The 23,828-nt window shown below is 41.4% G+C and overlaps 1 protein-coding gene across 10 annotated transcripts in view; it reads left to right on the forward strand.

The window, feature by feature from the left end:
- Positions 1–17,879, forward strand: part of NBEA (neurobeachin) — a 667,980-nt gene extending 650,101 nt beyond the window's left edge. For all 10 annotated transcript variants that reach the window (XM_044249587.1, XM_044249579.1, XM_044249580.1 and 7 more), the window contains 5 exons: positions 82–252; positions 10,843–10,944; positions 12,963–13,159; positions 14,134–14,285; positions 15,983–17,879. In XM_044249587.1, coding sequence (XP_044105522.1) covers positions 82–252; positions 10,843–10,944; positions 12,963–13,159; positions 14,134–14,285; positions 15,983–16,073 — 713 coding nt within the window. In that variant the 3' untranslated portion in view covers positions 16,074–17,879. The remainder of the gene's footprint in view (positions 1–81; positions 253–10,842; positions 10,945–12,962; positions 13,160–14,133; positions 14,286–15,982) is intronic.
- Positions 17,880–23,828: the final 5,949 nt, after the last annotated feature.

Genomic DNA, 23,828 nt, shown 5'->3' on the forward strand with positions numbered 1-23,828 from the left:
ATTTAGTAAAATAAAGCTAAGCTTATTACCATTTAAAGAAAAATGGCAAAATGAATTAAACCTAGTGTTTCTGTGTTTCAGGGAAATTAACTCAGATCGTGTTTGGCCACTGGGATGTGGTCACGTGCCTGGCCAGGTCTGAGTCCTACATAGGTGGGGACTGCTACATTGTGTCTGGGTCTCGAGATGCTACCCTGCTTCTCTGGTACTGGAGTGGGCGGCACCATATCATAGGAGACAACCCTAATAGCAGTGAGTATTTGTCTAGAAGTATCCCATCAGACTACAAGTTTCTTTAAACATATTTTGCTTTTTTTAATTTTTCTAACAGCTTTTCCTAGGGTTGTAAGTATTTTAAAATCTGAAAGCTTTAAGTGGCAAAAATCTTTGTTAGAATGTTGCTATGGTCAAAGTGAAAAAAGAGCAATTACTGTAACCTTCAACTTGGGGAAAGTCCCAGGTCCCCTCACATCAACCCTGTCGTTGGCAGCCCTCCCCCAGTGTCCAAATGTCTCTATCCTTCAGAAATTTCCTTCAGTATCATCTAGTCCATTAAATTTCATATAATTTCTCTCAAATGAATATATTCTCTCTCTCCTCTGAATTCCTAAAAGGTTTTATCTGTGTCTCAGTGAGGACACTTATTACTTTCTACCACACGTCTAGTATCTCCGTGTATTCATTTAACAATGATTGAGTACTCCCATCAAACTAGGCTTTGGATTGGCAAAAACTGAGTAAGATAGTTGCTTTGCTTGTGATGATTCCTAAGTATTTTTTATTCATCAATGCTCCTAAGATATCCTGTAGAGAAAAAAATGGGGGGACTGCAGAGTAAAATAATTTTAGAAAACACTGCATTTACTCTTACTCTCTAGGTAAGTTCTGAACGTCTTACTTAAACAAACATATCTATTGAAAGTTTATTAACCCCCAATTTCTCAAACATGTTTTTCCATGGTATCTTTTGCTCATGGAAGTACAGTTAAAAATTATTCTTTGGAACTATTATTCTGAGGAAACACTAAAATGAATCATGAGTCTCTCCCTTTCCATTTTAAATCTCTGGTTCCTGGCATAGTGACACACATAAAAGGGTTTTCAACATTGTTAAATGAAGGACTAGATAAGAGATTGCCTAGAAATAATCGCTGTTATTAATTACCAAGCTTTCAGTAGTTTCAGTGCAAATATTTCCTATGAAATAGAGTATGGTATCTGTAAGGTGTTGATAATGGTGAGTACCTATAAACCAGGGCCATTCATACATTGGTCCCAGCTTACACAGTACTTCCGAAACAAACTGAACCATGAGTTTGGCTCTATTTATGACAAGACAGCAATAAGAGTTTTCTAGGAATGCTGTGTGTCTGCCACTGAAATATTTAAGAGTAGATGACAAATGGGCAAGATACTCTCTTTCAGCTGCGTGGTCGGAGGCTGCCACCCCTGGTCTGTTCATTCCAGCCTGTGAGAATGCTGAGGATGGAAGCCCAGGTGTACGTCTGTCTGTCCTTCAAGTCCCACCCGCCCCCGCTCTTACACATTTTGACAGGAATATTGCAAAAAGAGGAAATGGCTTTCGATTGATAGGAACAAACTCTCTATCATAGTAGAGAAAAAATGAAATGAAATATATATATATATATATATATATATATATATATGAATGAAGATAGTGGGATATGAACTAGATGAGACCAAATATCACGCAAGGTTTCACGCTTGCTGCAGATGAAGAACCTCAAGGTGCATCATGGAGTAACGGCTCTTAGCATAGACACTGAGTAAGAGAAAGGGTGTGCGTTATGCACATCAGCCTCTGCTCTAAGTTGTGAACTAAGATATGATACTGGCTTAAGGGAAAAATATATTCAGTGTTGCTTGATTTCCAGCCAGCTCAAATAGTTAGCTACCAAATCCACATTATAACAAATATCATACTCTTAACTACTAAAAAGTTAACCTCCTTATTTATTCTTTTCTAAAGCTACACCCTTAAAAAAAAACCCAGAAACTTCATTTTTAGCAGAATTCTAGTGTGTGTATGTATGCGTGTGTGCATATGCATGTGTGGATAAGACCCTTGATCTACCATGGATGGCTTTCTTATTCTCAAGCATGGTACATTATCAGCTGTATTTCATGTAAATTTATCATTGCGTATTTACAAATCTTCATTTTTGTAGTAGTGTAGTATTCATTAGAAAAACTTAAGTAACAGGTCTGTGTAGTATCTTCCATCTATATTGATAAAAATTAGAAGTTTTTAGATAACAGTTTTTTTTTTTTTAAGAAACAGAATAGTGCTTTAAATCTCATTAACTAACATCTTCAAACTGGCACTCAGAAATGATGAAAATGATATTTCCAAAAAGAGGATTCATTTCTTGAAAGCTACCATCTGGTAGCTGAGATAAGATATTTTATATATCATACTGCTCTGAGGTAAAGAATTTTTTTTACATGTTAAATTATAGTAATTGTATTAGCTACTTAATTTGTGTGATTTTTCTGATGATCTTTTAAATGAAAAGATGATTAACGATGGTTGCTTTAGTCCACGGTTATCAAGAAAAATTAAATGTAGTAATACTTAGAGTGGATAAGGTTCCTTACAACAGGAGCTATATAAATAAAAATTTTATATTGACCCTTAAGAACAAAATTATAAATATTATATTTGTTAAGATGCAGGATTTTATTTAAGCTTTCTATAAGACAAGATTATCCTTAAGAAATTAAGAATATTATTGATGCATATCTTTTACTTTTGCCTCCATTTGTAAGAATTTATTTTTGGTCAAAACTATTGTCATGACTTGGTAAATGACTTTGTAAAACCCACCCTGTCAAGAGTTTTGGACATTTAATATGGACTTACGTCATATGGCTTTATTTCATCCATCATCCTTAATGTAAGGGGGAAAAATGCTCTTTTAGAATAAACAGGATGATCACCTGAAGTGTTAGGCAAGCAGCAAACATGCTTGAAGGCCTGCCGGGTGCTGGTCTGATCTTAGCCGCTGGGAAAGCGGGATAGTCAGAGTCTCTGGCCTAGTATTACACTAATCACCAAACTGCTTTGTCTGCTTGAATGTCCTGAACATATTGAATACTTGTCACATGAATCATAAATTGCTATCAGATGATATTTGGTATCATACTACAAAATGTTTGATCTTAACATCTTGGGTACCAAATAATAATTACATTAAAAATGTATCAGCTTTTTACCATATGGATAATTATAATAATAAAAAATTAATCATTAGTCATATCCAGTATTTGGTAGACTTGACTGATTCATGTCTCCCTGAATCTGTTAAAATAGCCAACCTGGTAACACACATACGCATGATGAGAGAGACCACATACATTCGTCAATTCTCTTTTTTTTTTTGTAAAAGCACACTGAATTGACTGTCACATCAGAGATCAGCCATGGGTGTTGACATAGACATAGTCCTTGCCATCAGAAAACTCACAACATGAAAGAAAAAGATTTTTTCTTCTGTCCCAGTTTAATCTATTCTAGCTACCAATTCACAGGTCAGAGAATCGGGCTGTATGTGTTTTCTATCTTTAATGCATTGCTACTCAAGACCAAAAAGCTGGTTATATCTAAATTCATATTAAAGTGTGCAGCACAATGCCCTTAGGTTTTGAGGGTTGTATATATTAACCTAGACTTGAAGGGGTAAGTCCTAGTGTGAAACACAACATGCCAGTAGCCATTAGAATTCATGGTTTGGTCTTGGTGTGGACATTGAATTTCTTTGTATGTCAGAGGCTGAATCATATTTATTCAGCACAACATAAAATGGAAGGATTCACTTAATCACTTTCTCAAGATTAATTCAAGTGGCTCTCTAATATATTTGTGTCTCTTTTGTACTGTCATTATTCTTTTTTAATGGAGAGCTCTTTTTCATACCACAGAGGAAAATCTGAGTAATGTTTGTAGATTTTTTTAGGTAGGTGCAGAATGTGTTTAGGGTTTCTTTGAGTCAAATATATTATTGTGGCTAATTCAGACATTTCAGAAAGTCTTTTCCTAATTAGTTGTATATTTTTAATGGATTCACTACAAAGACAATGAACATTTAGAGGCAGATCATTAAAAAGAGTTTCAGACCATAAAAGAAATAAGCAGGTACTACCTAGCTAGGTTTCAGTTGAATTACAGTTGTTTTATGAATATATTTTATAATGCTAATATCCAGTGTTACTCTTTCAAACTTGGGACTTTGACATTAGAAAATTTTCTTGGAGATTGAAATAGGTCCCTGACTAGATAACAGAATCACAGAGATGTGAGGGACAGATGCTTTCATCTGAAACACTCTTTTGCACAAATTCTGAAACTAATTTGGAAGTGATAAAAATTAATTTGCGCACTTTAATTGGAAGCAGCCTACTGCATGAAAGAAAGGAGAGCAGAGCAGGCAATTTGTGCTAAAAGCTGATTGAATTTTTTGTCAGGTAAGTATCTTGGACTTGGCCGCTTATCCTCCTGAGCCCCTCTTTGCAATATATTACAACCCATCTCTGACTGGTGTTCTTTAAAAGGATCAATGCTATTCCTGTTGAATCCCTGGAGCCCAAAATTTCATTGATCTTGGGACTTGACATTTCTCATTACGTGCTGTAGCTTCCAACAAGATAGTCACAAGAGGGGCAAGTCAACATTGTTGTCTCTTCAGCAGACACTTAAAATACACTAGGACCTCAGCTCAAAATCCAATTTGCTTTTAAAGTGTGTGGTTTTAATGTTTATACCAGACATAAGATGGTTGGTAGAGAGTCTGCCGATACATACATAGGACATTTTTAAAATCCTAGCCGTAGGAAACTTTGGAAGAGAATTTACTTTTTGCCTTTTCAGATCACATCTACAGATATTCGAGTGACACAAATAAGACATTATTATGCCTTTTCAGTTTCACTTTTTAAAAATAAGTCTTCTAGCTCTTGTATGAGCGTTATGCAAACTATGAAACGAGAAGCCCATTAAAAAGGAGACTCCAGCTGTGCACACATCCCTTCCCCAGGCTCCCATTGTGTGAGCTTCAGCTCTGGACACTGACCGTCCTGCCAGCCACAGCCTGTCACTAAACATCTGCCAAATCCTGCCCCTCTCTTTGTTTGCATCCAGCCTTCTCTTACTACGGCTATCCTAGTGCCCAGCTCCATGACCACCGCTAACCGGTGGTATCGTACCAGATGAAAGCCTGGACAAAGAACAGCCCACAGATATTTTTAACATAGATGTATGTTTGCGTCACTTCCCAGACCAAGGGATCTTATCTAGGGCTTATGAAAGGTATCAGAGGGAGCATAGTGATATGTGAACAATTCCTAACTCCTAGGACTTTCAAAAATGATGTCTATAATATAACATCCTTTTCCCAGCCTCGCATCCCCTCAGCCTAACATTAGGAGACTTTATAGGATTCCTGATTAAGAAGGGGGCTGAATGCCTCCTTGGTCAGTGCCTTTCCTCCCTTTATGGAACTGAGGCTGGAAGGCTCTTTGGCTTGAGTCAAAAGCAATATAGAAAAACACAGGAGTTGACTAATATGTTTCCGGGATCAGAGAACTTCAGATCCACACCAGGAGGGTTGGAGGTGTCTCTGGGCATCATGCAAAGCTCTGCGTCCTTGGATTATATGGTTGACTGTTTGGGGAAGGTAATGGCAGGACAGTAATGTCCCTGACCTAGCTCCAGGCTCAGGACTTCAAGGGAAGAGATTGGTGCTGCGGCGGCCATGCTCAAAGGTGGTCAGTATCTTCTCTCCCAGAGAAAAAGAACTTAGAGTGAATGAATAGCTATCTTCTGCTTTTCAGTGAGTACTGTGTGAGTATACAATAAAATGAAACCACACTAAAGGGCATTTTCCACCCCTGGGATGTTTTTATTTGGGTCACCTGTGACCTGTGGAAAATGTGGGCCCAGGCATTCTTGGTGCTTGGGCCAGACCTCCACAAGTGGCTGAGGACAGAGTCTCCATAAGGGACAGCTCATGGACACAATTCTTCTGAGCTACCGTAACAATTGTCTAACAGTTGTTTTTTTTTTTTTTAATAAATCTTGAAGTTGGAGTACTGACTAAAATATGTATTTGGGGATTTCAAGTCATCCTGTTTTTATGTAGGTATAAACATGAGTGAAAATACCTTCCATAGGGATTCTGCAGAGAGCTAACAAAGGTGGCAGATAAAATCTGAATGTCATACATCATCGAGACGTTCATCCTCTGACTCCAGCAGAACTGTGCTGAGGGTCACAGATTGTAGAAACTCGGCTGTTTTTGTTTAAATCTTAATTCAGAAGGACCAAAGCTTCCCCCTGCGTATTAGTAGTCCCACAAATAAGGTTTAAAATAATAAGAACCATGAGTATCTTTACTTTGATCATTTCTCTAAAAGCAGAGACCATCTCACTGAAAAAGTTCTCGTCAGTGCCACGTGAATAACAACATCTAATATCTTCGTACTGTTTTCATCATCCATCCATTTTGAAAATATTGAAATGACTTTTGCTTAAAAATGAGATGGAATCTGTTTATAATAAGCCTTTGATACTTGGAGTTTCCAAATGCTTGCCTCTAAGCAACCTCAAAGTCGGGCGTGTTTGTTCTCTGTCACACGTGGTAATGCCATCACAGGGAGAGCTCGTGTGTTGAGGAGATGAGGGGGGACAAGGGTGACAACGCTGCTGTCCTGGGGGGGTCTCACCTGCACCTCCCTGTGCACAGGCCCTTTAACCCCCAGCTACATCCATCAATTGTGATGTGACAGTGACAGAATATTCCCAAGATTTTGAATGATTGTTGGGGTATGTGACATCTGTCCCTGGCAATGAAATGTCCCTGGCCGGGAAATATGCTTTCCCCCTGCTGCAGGTTTCCCAACTCAGAAACCCCTGAATAACATGTTATTTACTTTCTTCTAGTTTAAAGAGGGAAACATTGGTTTTCAGGGCCCTAAACAATGGCCCCTAGTAGTTAAGTTCCACAGTTCATTCAAATGCTCTGGGGAGACTGTAATGAAAAAAAAATTTTTAACTTTCTAAATCATATGCAAGCCTTTGAAAACCTTATTTCCTAATAGAAAATAGATTACATACACAAGGAATAGCTTTATATATGTTTTTCAGTTCCCTGCAAGAGAACTAAATTGCTTTCTACTTTTTTCTGTAGCCTATAAGGGAAAAGTTTAGACAACTCTACTTTATGTAAATTTCATTAAGCATGTAATTTCAGGACTTTTCAGCTCACCAGCCTCTCCAACATAAAATAATCACTTAGAAAAATTAAGGATGGTATTACACAGAAAATCTTAATTCTCATTTTACCAGGGAATGCAAGGCATCTTTGAAGCATAATTTTATAAATACGTTTCAGACAAATCCAGGACTGCTGACCAATATAAATGGATAGTTTGCCAATATGCAAACACATTATAGCTGTGTACGTAAACTTAGAAGATGACACACTCGCTTGGGCTGCTGTCTTCTCTCCCATACTCCATCAGAGAGATGCCCCAAAGCAAAATGGAAACTGACAGATCTGGGAAAGCTCACCTAAAACTGAGCAATTCCTGCAGAGACAGAAGATGGGTGGGTCTGAAGAAGGAGGTATTGGCAAACCAGAGGGAAGCGCATTGCGTGCTTTGCAGGATGAGTTGTCTTAGTTAGAGGAGCTAAGGAGGAGCTCTTTTCCTCCAAAATTTCCCCAGATCTATTTTTGCCTTCCCTCCAGCACTGTGGGGCATAGAACTGTAGCGCCCCTGCAGCTGTCACATTGGTGCCAAGGGAGGGGCTATCCAGGAGACAGGCACTGTTACCAGCCCCTGAACATTCACTCCCTGCTTCCCCTCCCCCCCCACCTCCACAGTGAGGCCCAGACATCACAGCCCAGGAGGAGCTCAGAACAGTGCCATCCCCAAAGCACAGGGTGGCTTTCTGAGAGACAAGAATTGGGAGTGGGGGAGGGGCGCACCCCATCCAGAATATAATTGACAGGGAAAAACAGGTCAGCATGCAAGCAAGCAAGCACTGTTTAAAAAGATCACAAACTCAACGACCAGGTGAAGCCGAATGAACAAAAGAGAAAAATACAGAACTTTTTTTTTTTAAAGGCACATATCTAGGGTGCCTGGGTGGCTCAGTCGGTTAAGCGTCTTAATTTTGGTTTCAGCTCAGGTCTGATCTCAGGGTCATGAGATGGAGCCCCAGGCCGCTCTATGATGAATATGGAACCTGTTTGAGATTCACTCTCTCCTCTCCCTCTGCTTCTCCCAGCCCCAGCTCACTCATGCACACTCTCACTCTCTCTCAAAAAAGTATAAATAGGGGTGCCTGGGTGACTCAGTTGTTAAGCATCTGCCTTCATCTCAGCTCATGATCTCAGGGTCCTGGGATCAAGCCCACATCGGGCTCCTTGCTTGGCAGGAAGCCTGCTTCTCCCTCTCCCACTCACCCTGCTTGTGTTCTCTCCCTCATTCGCTGTCCCTCTCCTTCTGTCAAATAAATAAATAAAATTGTGTGTGTGTGTGTGTGTGTGTCTATAAAGGCATAAGTCCAAGATATAAGAAAGAGCACCAAAGTTACTGGCAATGCTTCATATTTCTTAAACTAGGAGGTGAGTACAACTGAATTTATTCTGTTCTTTTAATTTTATACATATGTTATAAATATTTAACATGTTATATAACTGGTTTTTAAATATTTATTTCTGAAAACAAAGGAAAATCAGGTAGCTTTGTGGAGGCTACCAAAGCAAAAAGAATTTGTGACCTTAGAGGAAGAAAATTAATCTACAAAAATGTTCCTCAAACTTCACTATTACACTGTCCCCTTTTAAGGAGAACAAAGTAGTCATTAACCTCCCCCACCCCCACAAAAAACTGACTCTGAAGAATGTATTCTTGGACCCCATAAACAAGTTTGAAAAATACCGAATTAATTAGTTCATCTTAATTTTTAAAGCATATGTCAATTTTAAATCGCCACAGCATAAATTTTTGACAACAAAGAGAGATCTCATCTTTAATAATTGGTTAACAAATATGTTTAGAAAATCATCAAAGTATAAATCTGGAATTTAAAATTTTCCATGGAACTTTTCACTCCCAAGAAAACATCCACAGAGCTCACGGTACACAGACCCTAGTGTGAGGAATACCAAGAATTCTGGGGGAGTTGCAGTTACAAGATCAAGTTCCAACGTGCCTTTTCAAGGAGAAAAAGTGATGGTCAATAATCCATTGAAGATGAAATAATTTATTTGTAAATATGCGCAGAGGCGTATTTATGTGTACTACTTCCTTATTTTTGCTAAGCTGATACTGTAGAGTCAACTAAACCACACATCCGTATAAACCAATGTCAGACAATATGAGTCAGCTGGAACTGTTTACAAATAAAAACAGAAATAGGCAACATAAGACATTAATAAGCGTGATGTTAATGCAAAATGGAAATAGTGGGGTATTACAAGGCATTGATAAGTAATTTGTTGAATTTCATTGAGTGGGTCAGGTCCAAACTGTACTGTTACTGTTTCACATCCTCCTTTCTGATCACCCCACCTTCAGCAGAATTTCACCACAGTGAGTCTTTTAAAGGTCCTCACACACACCCAGGATGGCCAACACGGGCTTTCTTTTCCCATCTACGAAGGGAACCACCAAGAACCCTACACAGGTTGGCACCATTAGCCCGTTTGCCTTCCACAGTGCCTCTGTGACTTGCCATTGTTTCCTTTCCCTTCACAAGTCTGCACCCAAGTCTGTAGAGACCTCTCATCTCTCTTCCAGATGGGCTTCTCCAAACAGTCTGACCCAATAAGATAATGTTGGGCGTGCCGCCCTCTCAACTTTGCTGATCCTTCTCACACTGTCTTTGTGCAGGTTACTCACCAGACATTCTGATGCTCTTTATGCAGAGGTCTTTGGATCCCTGCTATCTCTGTGCACGTAATCTGTTCTTCCTCACACTTGGCATTATCCGGTGGGAAGCCTGGGAAAGGCCGTAGTTGTTACTGATGAGTTTGCAAGAGTTCCATGTTATGCCTTACACCTCTTTACACTTCCAGCTCCAAGCCTGCTTAGAAGAATGCCTGTCACTTAAAAATCATTTACTTAATGATTGTGAAAGCACTTGGCAGTGAAAATGCTTACGTCGTGTAACAGAGCTGGACTTGTTGGCTAGCTTCGATTTAATATTAAGTCAAGTGGAAACTTAAGATGATCATCTCTTCTTTCCCTTCACTACTTTCCCCTCCCCTCAAAATCAAAGCTCCTCAGCCTATGTTGTTGGAGATTGTAGGGAACATTTTTAAATGGGTAAGAGCATGAGTTTCAAAATTAGATAGTTCTGGGTTCAATTCCAGCACTTGCTAGCTATTTGAATTTGTGCAGGTGGAATAACCTTGCAAAGCCTTGGTTTCTACGCTAGAAAATAGAGATAATAACAGTACCTGTCTCGTGTGACCTTTGCCATAATTAAATGAGATAATGCATATAAATGCTGTGGCAGGTTTGGTGTCTGTTCTTAACAATAGGGAAAGCAGGGTAGCTATGTGTCATGATGTTGTTACAACATATCTGCTAACTTACTCAAGTCACCTGAATGACCCATGTTGTAGGGTTACTGTAGTAGTTAGTAGTTTACAGGTGAGAAAACCGCAGAGAAGTTAAGCCACCGGCTCATGATCACACGGCTAGTAAGTGCTCTTAATAAGCATTAACGATTTTTAAATGTTTGATTTAATGGTGTAGCCCTTCGTTTCTGGCATCGGTCTGTACTAACCCACTGCTGCTGTTTCCTTGCAGGTGACTATCCTGCACCCAGAGCTGTCCTCACAGGCCATGACCATGAAGTTGTCTGTGTTTCTGTCTGTGCCGAACTTGGACTTGTTATCAGTGGTGCTAAAGGTCAGAAGGCATTTCCTTCATTTTAGGTCTTTTAAAACGGTACTGTTTTCTCAAGCTAACCGTGATTTATGATGTATTGCCTTTGGGAGGCTCTCTACAGACAATGGAATCCTTGGGTTCCTTGTAACTGTTTTGTTTTCTTATTAATATTTACTAGTACTAATATGGAATATACATAAAATTTTATGTGGTACTTTGTGGTCACCAGCATTCTAGCCAGGACACTGGTAAATTAAACTGCAGCACATCCCTACGATGCGGCCATTAAAAAGAACATATAAAAGGTGGGGGAAGGTATCCATGAGGCAATGGGAGTCCTGGGGGCATCAGGTTGCTTCTCAGACAAAACCTTGGACCCACCTCCCACCAGAGCCCCTTCCTTCCTAAGGCCCAGGGCTGTAGGAAAGAAAACATGACTACTTGGGGGTGGGGGGGTTGACTTTTTGTGGAAAAAGTGTTGTGTCAAGAAAAGTCAGGAAACTCAGATTCCCATCCCAGATCAGATGCCCAATTCTCCGTGGTGAGGCTCTGGGGCAGGAAGGAGCCTGGGGCTCAGGAGAAATGGCAAGAATACCAGAGGGGCTGAGTGGGTACTTGTGGTGGCAGAGCTAGGGAGAGAGAAGGCTGGCAGGCGGGCGGGCCGGTGGATTTGCCATGTGTATTTTATTCTGGGTGTAGTAGGAAGCCACTAAAGTTTTTTTAAGCAAAGTGATGTGATGATCAGATTTGGGTTTTAGGAGCTTATCCTGGCTGCTTTATGGAAAATGGATGTAATGCCTGAAGGTTAGAGACTGTTTTTTTTTTACTTTTGTATCTAAGAGTAAATGACCCTGTGGACACATAGGATATTTTCAATAAATGTCTTTTTAATCAAAAAAGGAAAAAGCAACAATATGTGTAACGTTATTCTATCCTGTAAAGTGAAAAGGAAAAGAAAACAAAGACACATAGTAAGTATAGGGAAAAAATGGTATTTTCTAAAGGCAGCAGGTGATATTAGAGGTGATTGCTATTTTCTTTTTCTCCCGAATTTTCTTTTGGTAATCAGGAAAAAACGTAGCCTTGTAATGCCACTTGTTTTGTAAACTACATATCTACTGGAGTCAATTGGAACAGAAATGGAATGCATTAACTGTCTTTGTGAGGTGGTTTTGTTGGCGGGTAATACCAAACTATATGAACCAGTTATTTCTGTCAACTTGCCTAGTGAAATTTTTATCTTATCAACACAATTTCTCCTTGGGCGGGGGCGGGGGGGGTCAAAGGAAAATAAGTCACTCCCCAGCTGACTTTTATACTCTTGCTTCATTGCTTATATTTACAGACAAAACGTGTTTCAGTTGTCTGAATTACTTGATTAAGTATCTTAATTTTGCCTTTTACATTTTGTGTATGGATTATGGAGAAGGTAAAATTCATTTGATAGCAATGTATTTATATGATACAACGCTGAAGTTTTGATGATACTCAAGAAAATTAGCCGTTGTTTTGGTCATTCTCCTAAACTTTTGAGAAACATAACTAAAAAGGAAAACTTCCAAAAACAAAAACTAAAAAAGAAAACTTCGGGACATACAGTCTTCTCTTGTCACATTATCTATGAGGTGTATCCTTTTTTATGAATATTATCTCATGAAGGAAAAGACCAGGTATTTCCCTAGATAAAAAGTTGGGAAGATCTGTGTGTGTTAACAGCTCCCTGTATTCAATCTGGGTTTTGTTGTTGTTATTGTTGTTGTTTGTTTTAATATATAAATATATATATATTTTTTAATTCAATTAGCCAACATATAGTACATCATTAGTTTCAGATGTAGTGCTCAACAATTCATCAGTCGCATCTATGATCTGTTTAAATATACCATCTGTGCTTGGCTTCTGCCAGCCTTACCTCTTTTCCTTTCTGCCTTCTTGCAACAAATCAGAGTGTACATAGCCAGGTAGGGTTTGTGGGTTAGTGAGTGTTCATATGTGACTTGTCACGAATGACTGTGGCCATGGATTTCTTCCTTCTGCAGAGGGCCCTTGCCTTGTCCACACCATCACTGGAGATTTGCTGCGAGCCCTTGAAGGACCAGAAAACTGCTTGTTCCCGCGCTTGATTTCCGTTTCTAGCGAAGGCCACTGTATCATATACTATGAACGAGGGCGATTCAGCAATTTCAGCATTAATGGGAAACTTCTGGCTCAGATGGAGATCAACGATTCAACCAGGGTAAATCTTCATATTCAGTGCTAAACAGGGACTGAAGCCAAGAGATAGACCGACCTTCTTACATTAAACAATTTATAATAGAATTTCTCAGGTATCCAGATAAATAAATGTGTGCTAGTTTGTTTTTTAAGATATTATTTATTTATTTGAGAGAAAGAGCATGGACAGGGTGAAGGGGTGAAGGAGAGAGAGAAGCAGATTCCCCGCTGAGCGAGGGGATGGAGGGAGGAAGGGGCTACCCTGGATCACCACCTGAGCTGAAGGCAGAAGCTTAACCATCTGAGCCACCCAGGTGCCCCAAATGTGTGCTGGTTTTAAAAGCCTGTAAATTCATGTAGATGAGTGCTTTGAACAAACCCAAAGTGCATTTAATCCCAAGTAGTTAACTCAGTGAATTGGGTTTTAAAGATGATAGCTTTTGTTTGATTAGAGGTCAGACCCCTAAGGAGATTTTTCTTTGGCTCCTTTATATACAGGGCTGCACCCCTGACATTAAAAGTGAGTTGATTGTCCAGAAAGAATCTTACCTTTAGGGCCCCAGACCACAATTACATGTTCCAGACTGCCGTTCACTCAGAAATGAATTGTGATGGTTGCTTTATCGTTATTAGAAACTGTTTTGAAATATGCTTCTGCCATTTGTTCTGAAAGTCTTGACATTGTTAATGTTCAGGACTTAACAAAACATCATGTTACTTAATTCTCAAGTTCTTCCTGAATTAGATTGATAATATTCTCTCTGGGACCTCTGTTATTTTGTAACCGTAATTGGTTTTAATAAGACCCTTTGTTTATGTAAGAACCCTGATGAATTCCACATTGGAAATTTTGTGGACTGGACTTCAGGCAACTTGGACAACTGGCTAAAAGTAGATAATAATTACGAGAGAACTGGATCGAGGGCTTTTCAGTAATGAACATTGACCATCTGGGAAAAACTGAGAGAAATTGTTGTTCCTTTGCCTTTTCCAAAGGCCATTCTCCTGAGCAGTGATGGCCAGAACCTGGTGACCGGAGGCGACAACGGTGTGGTGGAGGTCTGGCAGGCCTGTGACTTCAAGCAGCTGTACATTTACCCCGGATGTGATGCCGGCATTAGAGCAATGGACTTGTCCCATGACCAGAGGTGAGCCCCATCAGGGAGAAACATAATCATGTCAGGACTGTCACTGAAAGTTCTTTACATTCTACCAAGGGTGACAGGTGCTGTGAATAAGATTCCAGCACCCAGATGGAAGAAAGACTAGCACCGGAAAGGGTACGTGGAGGCGGGGAGGAAGTGCTGTAAGAAAGGATTCTGGTCAGAAGGAAACAGAGGAGGAAAGTCAGAAGGGGTGGTGGGTGGAAACAAGAAAGGAAGACATGGGTCTCGGGAAGAATCGGCACATGCAGACACTGCCCAAAACAGAATTATTCCCACCGACGTCTCTGTTCTAAGATCCTCACCCCATCTCAGACAGGCCCCCTGGCTTCCATTCTGAAAACGAGATCCATGCTTCTCTGCTCAGGTGTGTTTCAGCTTAAGACATGCTTGTAGCTAGCAATGCCCCCAGAACTGACCTCTGTTTGAAAAGCTACAAACACTCACCTGTTACTGACACCATCCCTCCCCCCACTTTCTAATGCACATATTCCTCATTTATGTTATTTTCCATTTTCCCTCGGTTGGCAACAGGATTTTACTAGTCCCTAAAACTCACCTTGGGGTTTACTGTAAAGGGAAAAGGATACTTGGAATATGAAGTCTAAAATTTCTAACAATTTAAACAATTTTGAACTCTATAATCTTAACGGGGTATGTAATTTCTTCTTTTTTCTGTATATTTATCAGAAATAAGAAAAGCTTATTAACCAACTTTTTAAAACTATATATATATTCTTTATAAAGATAGAAGTTTCAAAATATTATAAACAGTAAGGCTATATCACAAACTTAACAAAGCACCTACACAATCTAGTAAAATGGTACTGAAGTCATCAAGAAAATACAGTACCCCTTCGGGAAAGGGGTATTTTTGATATGCAGCCTAGCCTGTCTTTAAAGAAAACTTAAAAGAAGCAATGTTCCAAAAATGCTGCAGTCCCTATTCATGAGTAAATGGGAATGCTTTATTGTGTAATTAGGTGTGGATACCTGAGTGTTTCTAAAGTACTTGAAATAAAGTAATTGCAGTTGTGTTTTCAGTAGTTTCAGTGCTCTCCCTGACATTCTTACTCACGCGTGTATTCATGCTGCCAACATTCGCTATCATCATAGAGTAAGCACTACCAGGTACTAAGATTACTGACCCCCTAGGAGCTCAAATAATCATAGTAACTGTATATGAGGGAGGCAGGGACGGCATGTCAGGAGAAGGAGGTGACTGACTTCTGGAGAGGTGAGGAGGGCTTTATTCATTAGGCATCAGGAGAGAGGGTCGGTGTCTCCAAAGAGGAGTGAAGAAAGACACTGGTCGGGTTTCTAATTCTATGTAAATCTCATCCCTAATTTCAGTTATTTTTGTGTCTTACACTGTCCCTGATATGTTAGAGCAGAAGCACATGCACAGAAGTGATATACGCACATTGAGGCTACTTCCCCGAAAAATACTTATCTGGTGAGCCGTCTGGTCCAAAACTAAACAACACTAGTCTGGCAGTCTGGGTCTGAGCAGGATCGATTCAAGTTCTCCAGGGAGAACCAGGAATAAGTTGTAATCCCGTGTCGATGGCCCCAAAACTAAGACCCAAGGGGAACTCAGAGATGGTAACAGGGTCTAGTAGAAAGGAGCAACCCCATCAGGGAGCTCACCTCACTCTTAACGACTGTCTCTGCTCTTCCAGGACGCTGATCACTGGCATGGCTTCTGGGAGCATCGTAGCTTTTAATATAGATTTTAATCGGTGGCATTATGAGCATCAGAACAGATACTGAAGACAAATGAAGAACCAAAAGCCAAGTCAAAGCTGAGAGCACAAGTGCTTCATGGAAAGGCAATATCTCTGGTGGAAAAAACTCGTCTACATCGACCTCCGTTTGTACATTCCATCACACCCAGCAATAGCTGTACATTGTAGTCAGCAGCCATTTTCCTTTGTGTGTTTTTTCACGACTGAACACCAGCTGCTACCAAGCAAGCTTATATCATGTAAATTATATGAATTAGGAGATGTTTTGGTAATTATTTCATATATTGTTGTTTATTGAGAAAAGGTAGTAGGACGCGTCACAAGAGACTTTTGACAATTCTGAGGAACCTTGTGTCCAGTTGTTACAAAGTTTAAGCTTTGAACCTAACCTGCATCCCATTTCCAGCCTCTTTTCAAGCTGAGAAAAAAAAAAAAAAAACACGTTTGATACTTTGTACATCAGATGCATCTTATTTAAAGGGATACTTTTGTAAAAGTAAAACCTTGTATAAAGAACAAAACGTTTCTTAATTTTATTGTGGAGTTACAACTTGCATGTTCTTTAATCCTGATGTCTTGATGGAACAGGTGCATTCACACTATGAAACAGAAAGATCTGTCCAAGGACACAGCTTGTATGAAAGGGTTGAATTTGGGCTCAATCAGTAATTTTTGACATTCTCACCAAATATGGTTTGCACTTTTTAATCTAAATTCATCCCTTCTAAGTGAAATTTGCTCATAAAACATTTGGATACTAAGCCATTATTTGCCATTTTTGCTACTTTATACAAAGAAAATTCAGCCCTACCCTTCATAATTTGAAGACACAGCAGAAAGGGGGCTTAGGGATGAGGTCTTGGTTTTTATTGTATAAATAGGAGTCACGATCATTAGTTCCATAGTAATGACTTCCCAACTCCTGGACATCTCTTCCAGAGTCATCCTGCTGGCTTAGTGTGTGTACATTAGGGGAGGAGAATCTGATGCTAACTATTTTTGGTTCTGTTTTTGGGGTTTTTTTGTTTGTTTGTTTTTTGGGGTTTTTTTTTGTTTGTTTTCTTCCTCCTTGGTTCTCAAATAGCTTAGTTTCTTTAATAACGAGTCTGGCTTTATTATAACAATAACTGAGGTTATTCTTTTAGGTTCTTGTGCAATTCTCACCTAAAGCCACATTCTTAGCCTAAGGCACTTCATCTTTTATGATATAAAATGATGGGTATCAAATGATTTTCCATACCTTGTACTGATCAAGTTATACGCCCAGGGGTATATACACTTTATTCATGTTTCTTCTTTGTATATTTGGTGGCTGTATCGTCATAGATGTACATATTGTGTCGGTAGGGCTATGAGGCATGTTCCAGGAATGTAATTTTCTCAGAATTTATACTCACTTGCAGTCATTTATTTAAAAAGATACAACAAGATAATGGGTTCTTTGTATTGGCACTTTGCACCGGAAACATATCATTATTTATTGACGTGATTACTTATTTGTCATCCACCTTGTATTAGTAAGTTTTAGCACTGAATTCCTTCTTCATTGTTGTTTGTATTTATGATATTCTGAAATTCTGGGGGATCAGCGTAATGATTAAGTTATTCATCACCAGGCTGTAAGCAATATCTTGAGTTTGTAGCTTAGAATTGGGAGGATACTGAACATCTGGAAGACAAGTTCATTTCATCTTGAGATCATGGTGAAATATTTTGGATATATAAATTCCTTAAGCTATTGTAACCATGTTTTATTGCAAAGATGTAAAATATGCCAGATGTGTGTGAGTTGGAAATCAAAAAAAGAAAAATAAAATATGCAAAGAATTCACTGATTGTTTCACATTTCATTGGACACTTCACTAACATGCATTCATTATGTTGTCATACAAGTTTAAGAAATCAGCATCACCTCATATAAAGGCCTACGGCATCTCAAAACATGAACTAGAGTCCTAATGAGGTTCTGTAATTTGCTGAAACGTGAGCTTCTCTGCTTGACCATCTGGCAGGGATTTGGGGCAACAGTGACCAGAGGGAAACAGCCCGGTTGTTTCTTCCACATAATCCACTTTTTGGATTATTTTTATTTTATTTAAAAGGAACTAAATGCAGGTGATGGTGAAGGGTATATTTGCTCATTACATGAATATTATCAAATAATGCTGTTTTCAATCGATCCGTGCTTTCTAGAATTTGTCGTGGACCAGGCATGACATGGGCAGGGACTGAGCAACCCGCAGGAGCTGAGCAGCTGCCAGCAGGGCAGAGGAGGGGGTGCGGGTGGGGGGTGGAGGGAGGTGCTGAGGGGACTCTATTTGGCTGGTTTGGCGCGGGCAGTGGGGTAGCAGCCCAGCCAGCCCAGGGAGCGACAGAACTGCAAGCAAGCTTCCATCTGCATACTCCAGACCAAAAGGACAACCAACAGCAGCCTGAGAAAGGCTTGCTCCTATCACTCTCCACTCTGTCCCCCAGCCAGACATCTGTCAGTCATCATAAGCCCAACCAGCTCCCTCAAACCGGCCTTCTGGCAGCCCATCAGTCACTCAGTCAGGCTGGCTACTGGTGGCTCTTTAAACCAACTCCCTGCTTCTAGAACCATCATCTGAACTGTCACCAAAACCTCCTGACCAGTAGAGGCGTCTCCAGTCAAAGCCCCTGCTGCCGGTGGCTCTGGTTCACTACCACCCAGTCACATACCCAGTCACCCCACTGCTGAGCACCCTAGCACAGGCTTTCTATATTCTTAAACTCTGGTGGGGTGGGGGGCGAGGGGGAGCGGGTGCGGAGATTGCCTGGGGAGCTTATTTTTAAGAGTGGAACCCAGGCCCCTTTTCTCCCAGGCGATTCCACTGTGGGCCATCCTTGGGCATGTTTTCAACATCACTAATGGGAGGGATGAAATCCCAACTCAGTAATTGAGCACAGAAGTTCTTCAGGAGAGAAATATTCTCATTATCCCTCTCCGGCACCCAATACGTCAGGGGCACCCGCCTATTTCCAAATCCCTGAGAACTTCCCTGTGCCTTGGGCCCTAGTGCTCCCCCACCCAGAGAGCACTTCATTGCGTTTACTATCTGAACTTGTTGCAAATTGACCTAAATCAATTAGGTCGTGGTCAGTCTTTTGGCAGGGAAAGGTAGCACCCAAACCGCACGTGCCCACTATATTATGATGCAAACAGTTTTCAGGACCAAATTCTGCCACATGTGGAGATAGCTTTTCACCAGTGTGGAGCCCAGTGTGGGGCTTGAACTCATGACCCTGAGATCCAGACCCGAGGGGAGATCACGAGTCACGTGCTCAACTGACGGCATCACCCAAGGGCCCCTTTCACAAACATACATTAGCAGTCAAGTACAAAACCAAGCACAGAGTTCTTCTGGGTGGTGAATTCCAATGCCTTTTTAGATGATCTGACAACCATTTGTGTCAACATTTTAGGAGCAGGATCCTATCAGCCTTGTGATGCCATCAGAATCCTCTAGTCCAATCATTTGGGTATCAGCTCCGGGCACCCAAACTAAGGGTATAGACTAACGTCTTCAGTGGATTCTTATACCTGGTTGTGAAGAGGTAGGAAAGGTCTCTAAAATACCATGGCCAGTGCATATTGAATTCACACATATTAACTACCACTAATTTCATCAATGAGAGACCATTTGTAGCATCCCTTATGCTAATTAAGGCGGCAAAAATCTCCCCCACTGAAAAGCAGTTCTTGGCATTCACTATCCTAACTTAACAAAAGCTTTTGGTTTCCTTTGGAATAAGGAAGTTGGAGCTCTAGGCCCTGACATATATTGAGACCTTACTGATTAAATGATCGGGGGCGTGAATCTCTGATCGGAGCAACTGACCACCCCTTAGTATGCAGTGTCAGGGCACCTGGGTGGCTCAGTTGGTTAAGCAACTGTCTTCGACTCAGTTCATCCTACTGGAGTCCTGGGATGGAGTCCTACGTCCGGGTCCCAGCTCCATGGAGAGTCTGCTTCTCCCTCTGACCTTCTCCCCTCTCATGCTCTCTCTCGTTCTCTCTCAAATAAATAAATAAAATCTTAGAAAAAAAGTATGTAGTATCAATTAGCAAATACTATCACAATGGCTACCGTGGATATTTTCAAGTAAATTACAACATCATAATACTTCTACCTATTGTTATAGATTCAGCTCATGGCTCCCTTCTCCGTGAGGCTTTCCCTGCCTGCTGCGTTAGCTTCCTCTAGCCTGGTATGTCCCTCTCGCAGCACGGAGTGGTGTGTGGTCATGGCTTACTTGTCTCTCTTCCCTGGTGGCTGTGAGTCTCCTGGGCAATGGCACCCTTTTATCCCACAGCCTTAGTACAGTGTTGGATTCACATAGATTTCAATAAATGTAGACTTGCTGAACGTAACAGACAAATACCAGATCCCCAGATAAAAGTGATAAAGTTGGCTGGGATGTGATACTTCTCCCCACTACTTGGGATTGCCCTCTCCTGCCCCGCTCTGTGGTCATCACCACCGTCATGGGCTTTATCCATCCGGGCTCAAGGAATCACTGATTATAACAATTCCCATAGCTATAAAAGAAGGAATAAATTTTTAAATTACTGCTTTTTACTCACATTCATCCAGTTGGAAAAAAAAAAGGGGGGGAGATGACATGATTTGGGATAAGAGGTATTCTGGTCAGTTCGAGCACCGAAGAGCATGATACAATAATGGGGCTTCTCACTCCGGAAGTAAACTTTAAGTTCCCTCATCAATTAAAATGGATATAATAGCATCTACACTACAAGTTGTTGGGTTTTTTTTGTAGTTTTAAGATTTTTATTTATTTATTTGTCAGAGAGAGAGAGAGCACACAAGCAGACAGAGTGGGAGGCAGAGGCAGGGAGGGGAGCAGGCTCCCCGCTGAGCAAGGAGCCCGATGCAGGACTCGATCCCAGGACCTTAGGATCATGACCTGAGCCGAAGGCAGCGGCTTAACAAACTGAGCCACCCAGGCATCCCCTACAAGCTGTTTTTGACAATCAGATTTCATAACGTACATCTATCCCCTGGTGGAACACCTGGCTCTCAGTAGAGGTCGGATGGACATTGCCTTCCACAGTCTAGTGAACATGTTTCATTTCATCTGTTTGGCATCCTTTTCCTATTTGTCTTCTTCTTTTTTTTTTTTTTAAGATTTTATTTATTTATTTGATAGAGAGAGATCACAAGTAAGCAGAGAGAGGAAGCAGGTTCCTTGCTGAGCAGAGAGCCCAATGTGGGACTCGATCCCAGGCCCCTGAGATCATGACCTGAGCCCAAGGCAGAGGCTTAACTCACTGAGCCACTCAGGCACCCCCCCCATTTGTCTTCTATGCACTGGTTGGGAGGGATACTTTTCCTCCCTTTCCTGTGATACGGTTTACTGGACCCCAATCCTTGGGACCTCCTGGATTCACGTCTGTCCATATCACCTCCATTCTGGTGAGTTCAGTGATTGGACAAGGGTTGACTGACCAAAGCCTTCCTTGAAATTTGGATATGCGGAAGTGAGAGAGAGAAGTCTTCTCCTCTGGTGTCACTAATCTGTTACTGAGAAACCAGTGACTGCTAGCAACCATGTTCTCCATCACACAGAGAAAGCCTGTTGTCAATAGGTGAGGATAAAGCCATGAGAAATGAAAGATTATGTGCACTCGTCCATTAGCCACAGCCCACAAGCCCCTAAATTGCCCTCATTCTAATAGGTGGCCCAATTCTGGACCCCCGCTTTACTCAATGACCAAGAAACATCCCCCTTCACCTGCCCTAATTGATCAAAGCTGTATTTTTGGTGCTTGAGAGCAAATGAAAGCACCCTTGACTAATATAGCCCCCTGTCCCAAGCTCCCTACCTCTGCTGAAAAAGATGGGACACAGTCTACATTTGGTAGTAAAACTAAGCCTCTTCCAAGCCTATAGTAGGACCCATCAATCCCATGTTTAAGTAAAGACCCAAATGAAATGCCTGTTTTTTCCATCAACAAGATCTGGGTGGGCAGGGGGAATGCCCTTAGCAACTTTGTTCCTAATGACCGAACATAGATGTTGACTAGAAAATTCCAGACACGAAAGAGTATATACCGGAGTTTACACAAAGTCCCACACCCGGTGAACCTGGCACAGGCTGTTACAAATCAGAACGGGGATTACTCTCAGTCGGAGACTGTAACCGGTAAGGGTTACTGGAAGGGGGAGCCTGGGGGGCCGGAGTCCTATCTTGGGGCTTTAGGTTGTCTCTGGTGAGCTGGGTGTGCTACCCGGGGGCATTCTCTTTGTGATAGTCATTGAGCTGTATGTTCAGTAATTACTTGTGTACTTCTCCATATGTATGTTATACATGAGTAAAAGCGTACTTTAAAAAGTTAAAAAAAAAAGGGGGGGCACCTGGGTGGCTCAGTGGGTTACGCCCCTGCCTTCGGCTCAGGTCATGCTCTCGGGATCCTGGGATCGAGCCCCGCATCGGGCTCTCTGCTCGGCGGGGAGCCTGCATCCTCCTCTCTTTCTGCCTGCCTCTCTGTCTACTTGTGATCTCTCTCTGTCAAATAAATAAATAAAATCTTTAACAACAACAACAAAAAAAAAAGTTAAAAAAAAAAAATGTGCCCTGCCTCACACTGACTCTTGTGACCACTCCAGATTTGTCAGACATAAGCTTGTCCCAAAGTCAGAGCTGGCGACCACCTCCAGCAGCAGCCTTTTTTTTTTTTTTTAATTTTATTTATTTAATCTGACAGAGAGAGACACAGAGGAGAGGGAACACAAGCAGGGGGAGTAGGAGAGGGAGAAGCAGGCTCCCTGCAAAGCAGGAAGCCCGAATCAGGACTCGATCCCATGACCCTGGGATCATGACCTGAGAAGAAGGCAGACGCTTAACAACTGATCCAGCCTGGCACCCAGCAGCAGCCTCTTTCTCCTGGGATTTGCAGGTCTGCCATCTTGGCTGCCCTGTCTTGATGAGCACTGTTTTTCTTCCAATGACAGCCTTGGCTCCAATGCCTTCTCCTCAGGGACATCCCCTTCCCCTCACAGGTGGTGCCCATCTCTGTGCACAGGATTGCTTACACACACACGTCTCCTTTTGCACCCATCTCCCCGTCTTCTCACTGCTCACTGACACACATCTTCCCTAACTACAAGACAGCTCGACTGGCGGATTTTTCCTTTTGCTGTCCTGGACATTGAGCACAAAACTGTATTGTCACTGTCATTTATGTGTCTGTCTTTCCCACTGGACTGTGAACCTACATGCTAGGCCCTTGAAAATGTTGATCGAGGGGCACCTGGGTGGCTCAGTGGGTTAAGCCTCTGCCTTCGGTTCAGGTTATGATCTCAGGGTCCTGGGATCAAGCCCCATGTCCGGGGGTGGGGGGGGGGTCTCTGCTCAGCAGGGAGCCTGCTCCCCACCCCCTTCTCTCTGCCTGCCTCTCTGCCTCCTTGTTATCTCTCTCTCTCTCTTTCTTTAATAAAGAAATATTTTCTTTAATAAAGAAATAAAGAAAAGAAAATGTTGATTGAATGAATTAATAAACCAATGAACAAGTAAATGCATGGGTCATGTTTGGGAAAAAAATAATAGACTTGGGATTCGGAGGCTTGGGTCTGAGTCCAAGCTCTGTGACCTTGGGCAGGTGACTGACCTTGGGCAGGTGACTGAATGTTCCTGAGGCCAGGGCTTTCAGGCATGTGATAGAGCCTTTGCACAGTTGTATGCTTTGCTGTTCATGAAGTGTTAAAGAACTGTGAGGCGTTACTATCGGACCAGGAAG

The sequence above is a fragment of the Neovison vison genome, chromosome 5 (genome assembly GCF_020171115.1).
Source record: "Neovison vison isolate M4711 chromosome 5, ASM_NN_V1, whole genome shotgun sequence".
NCBI lineage: Eukaryota > Metazoa > Chordata > Mammalia > Carnivora > Mustelidae > Neogale > Neogale vison.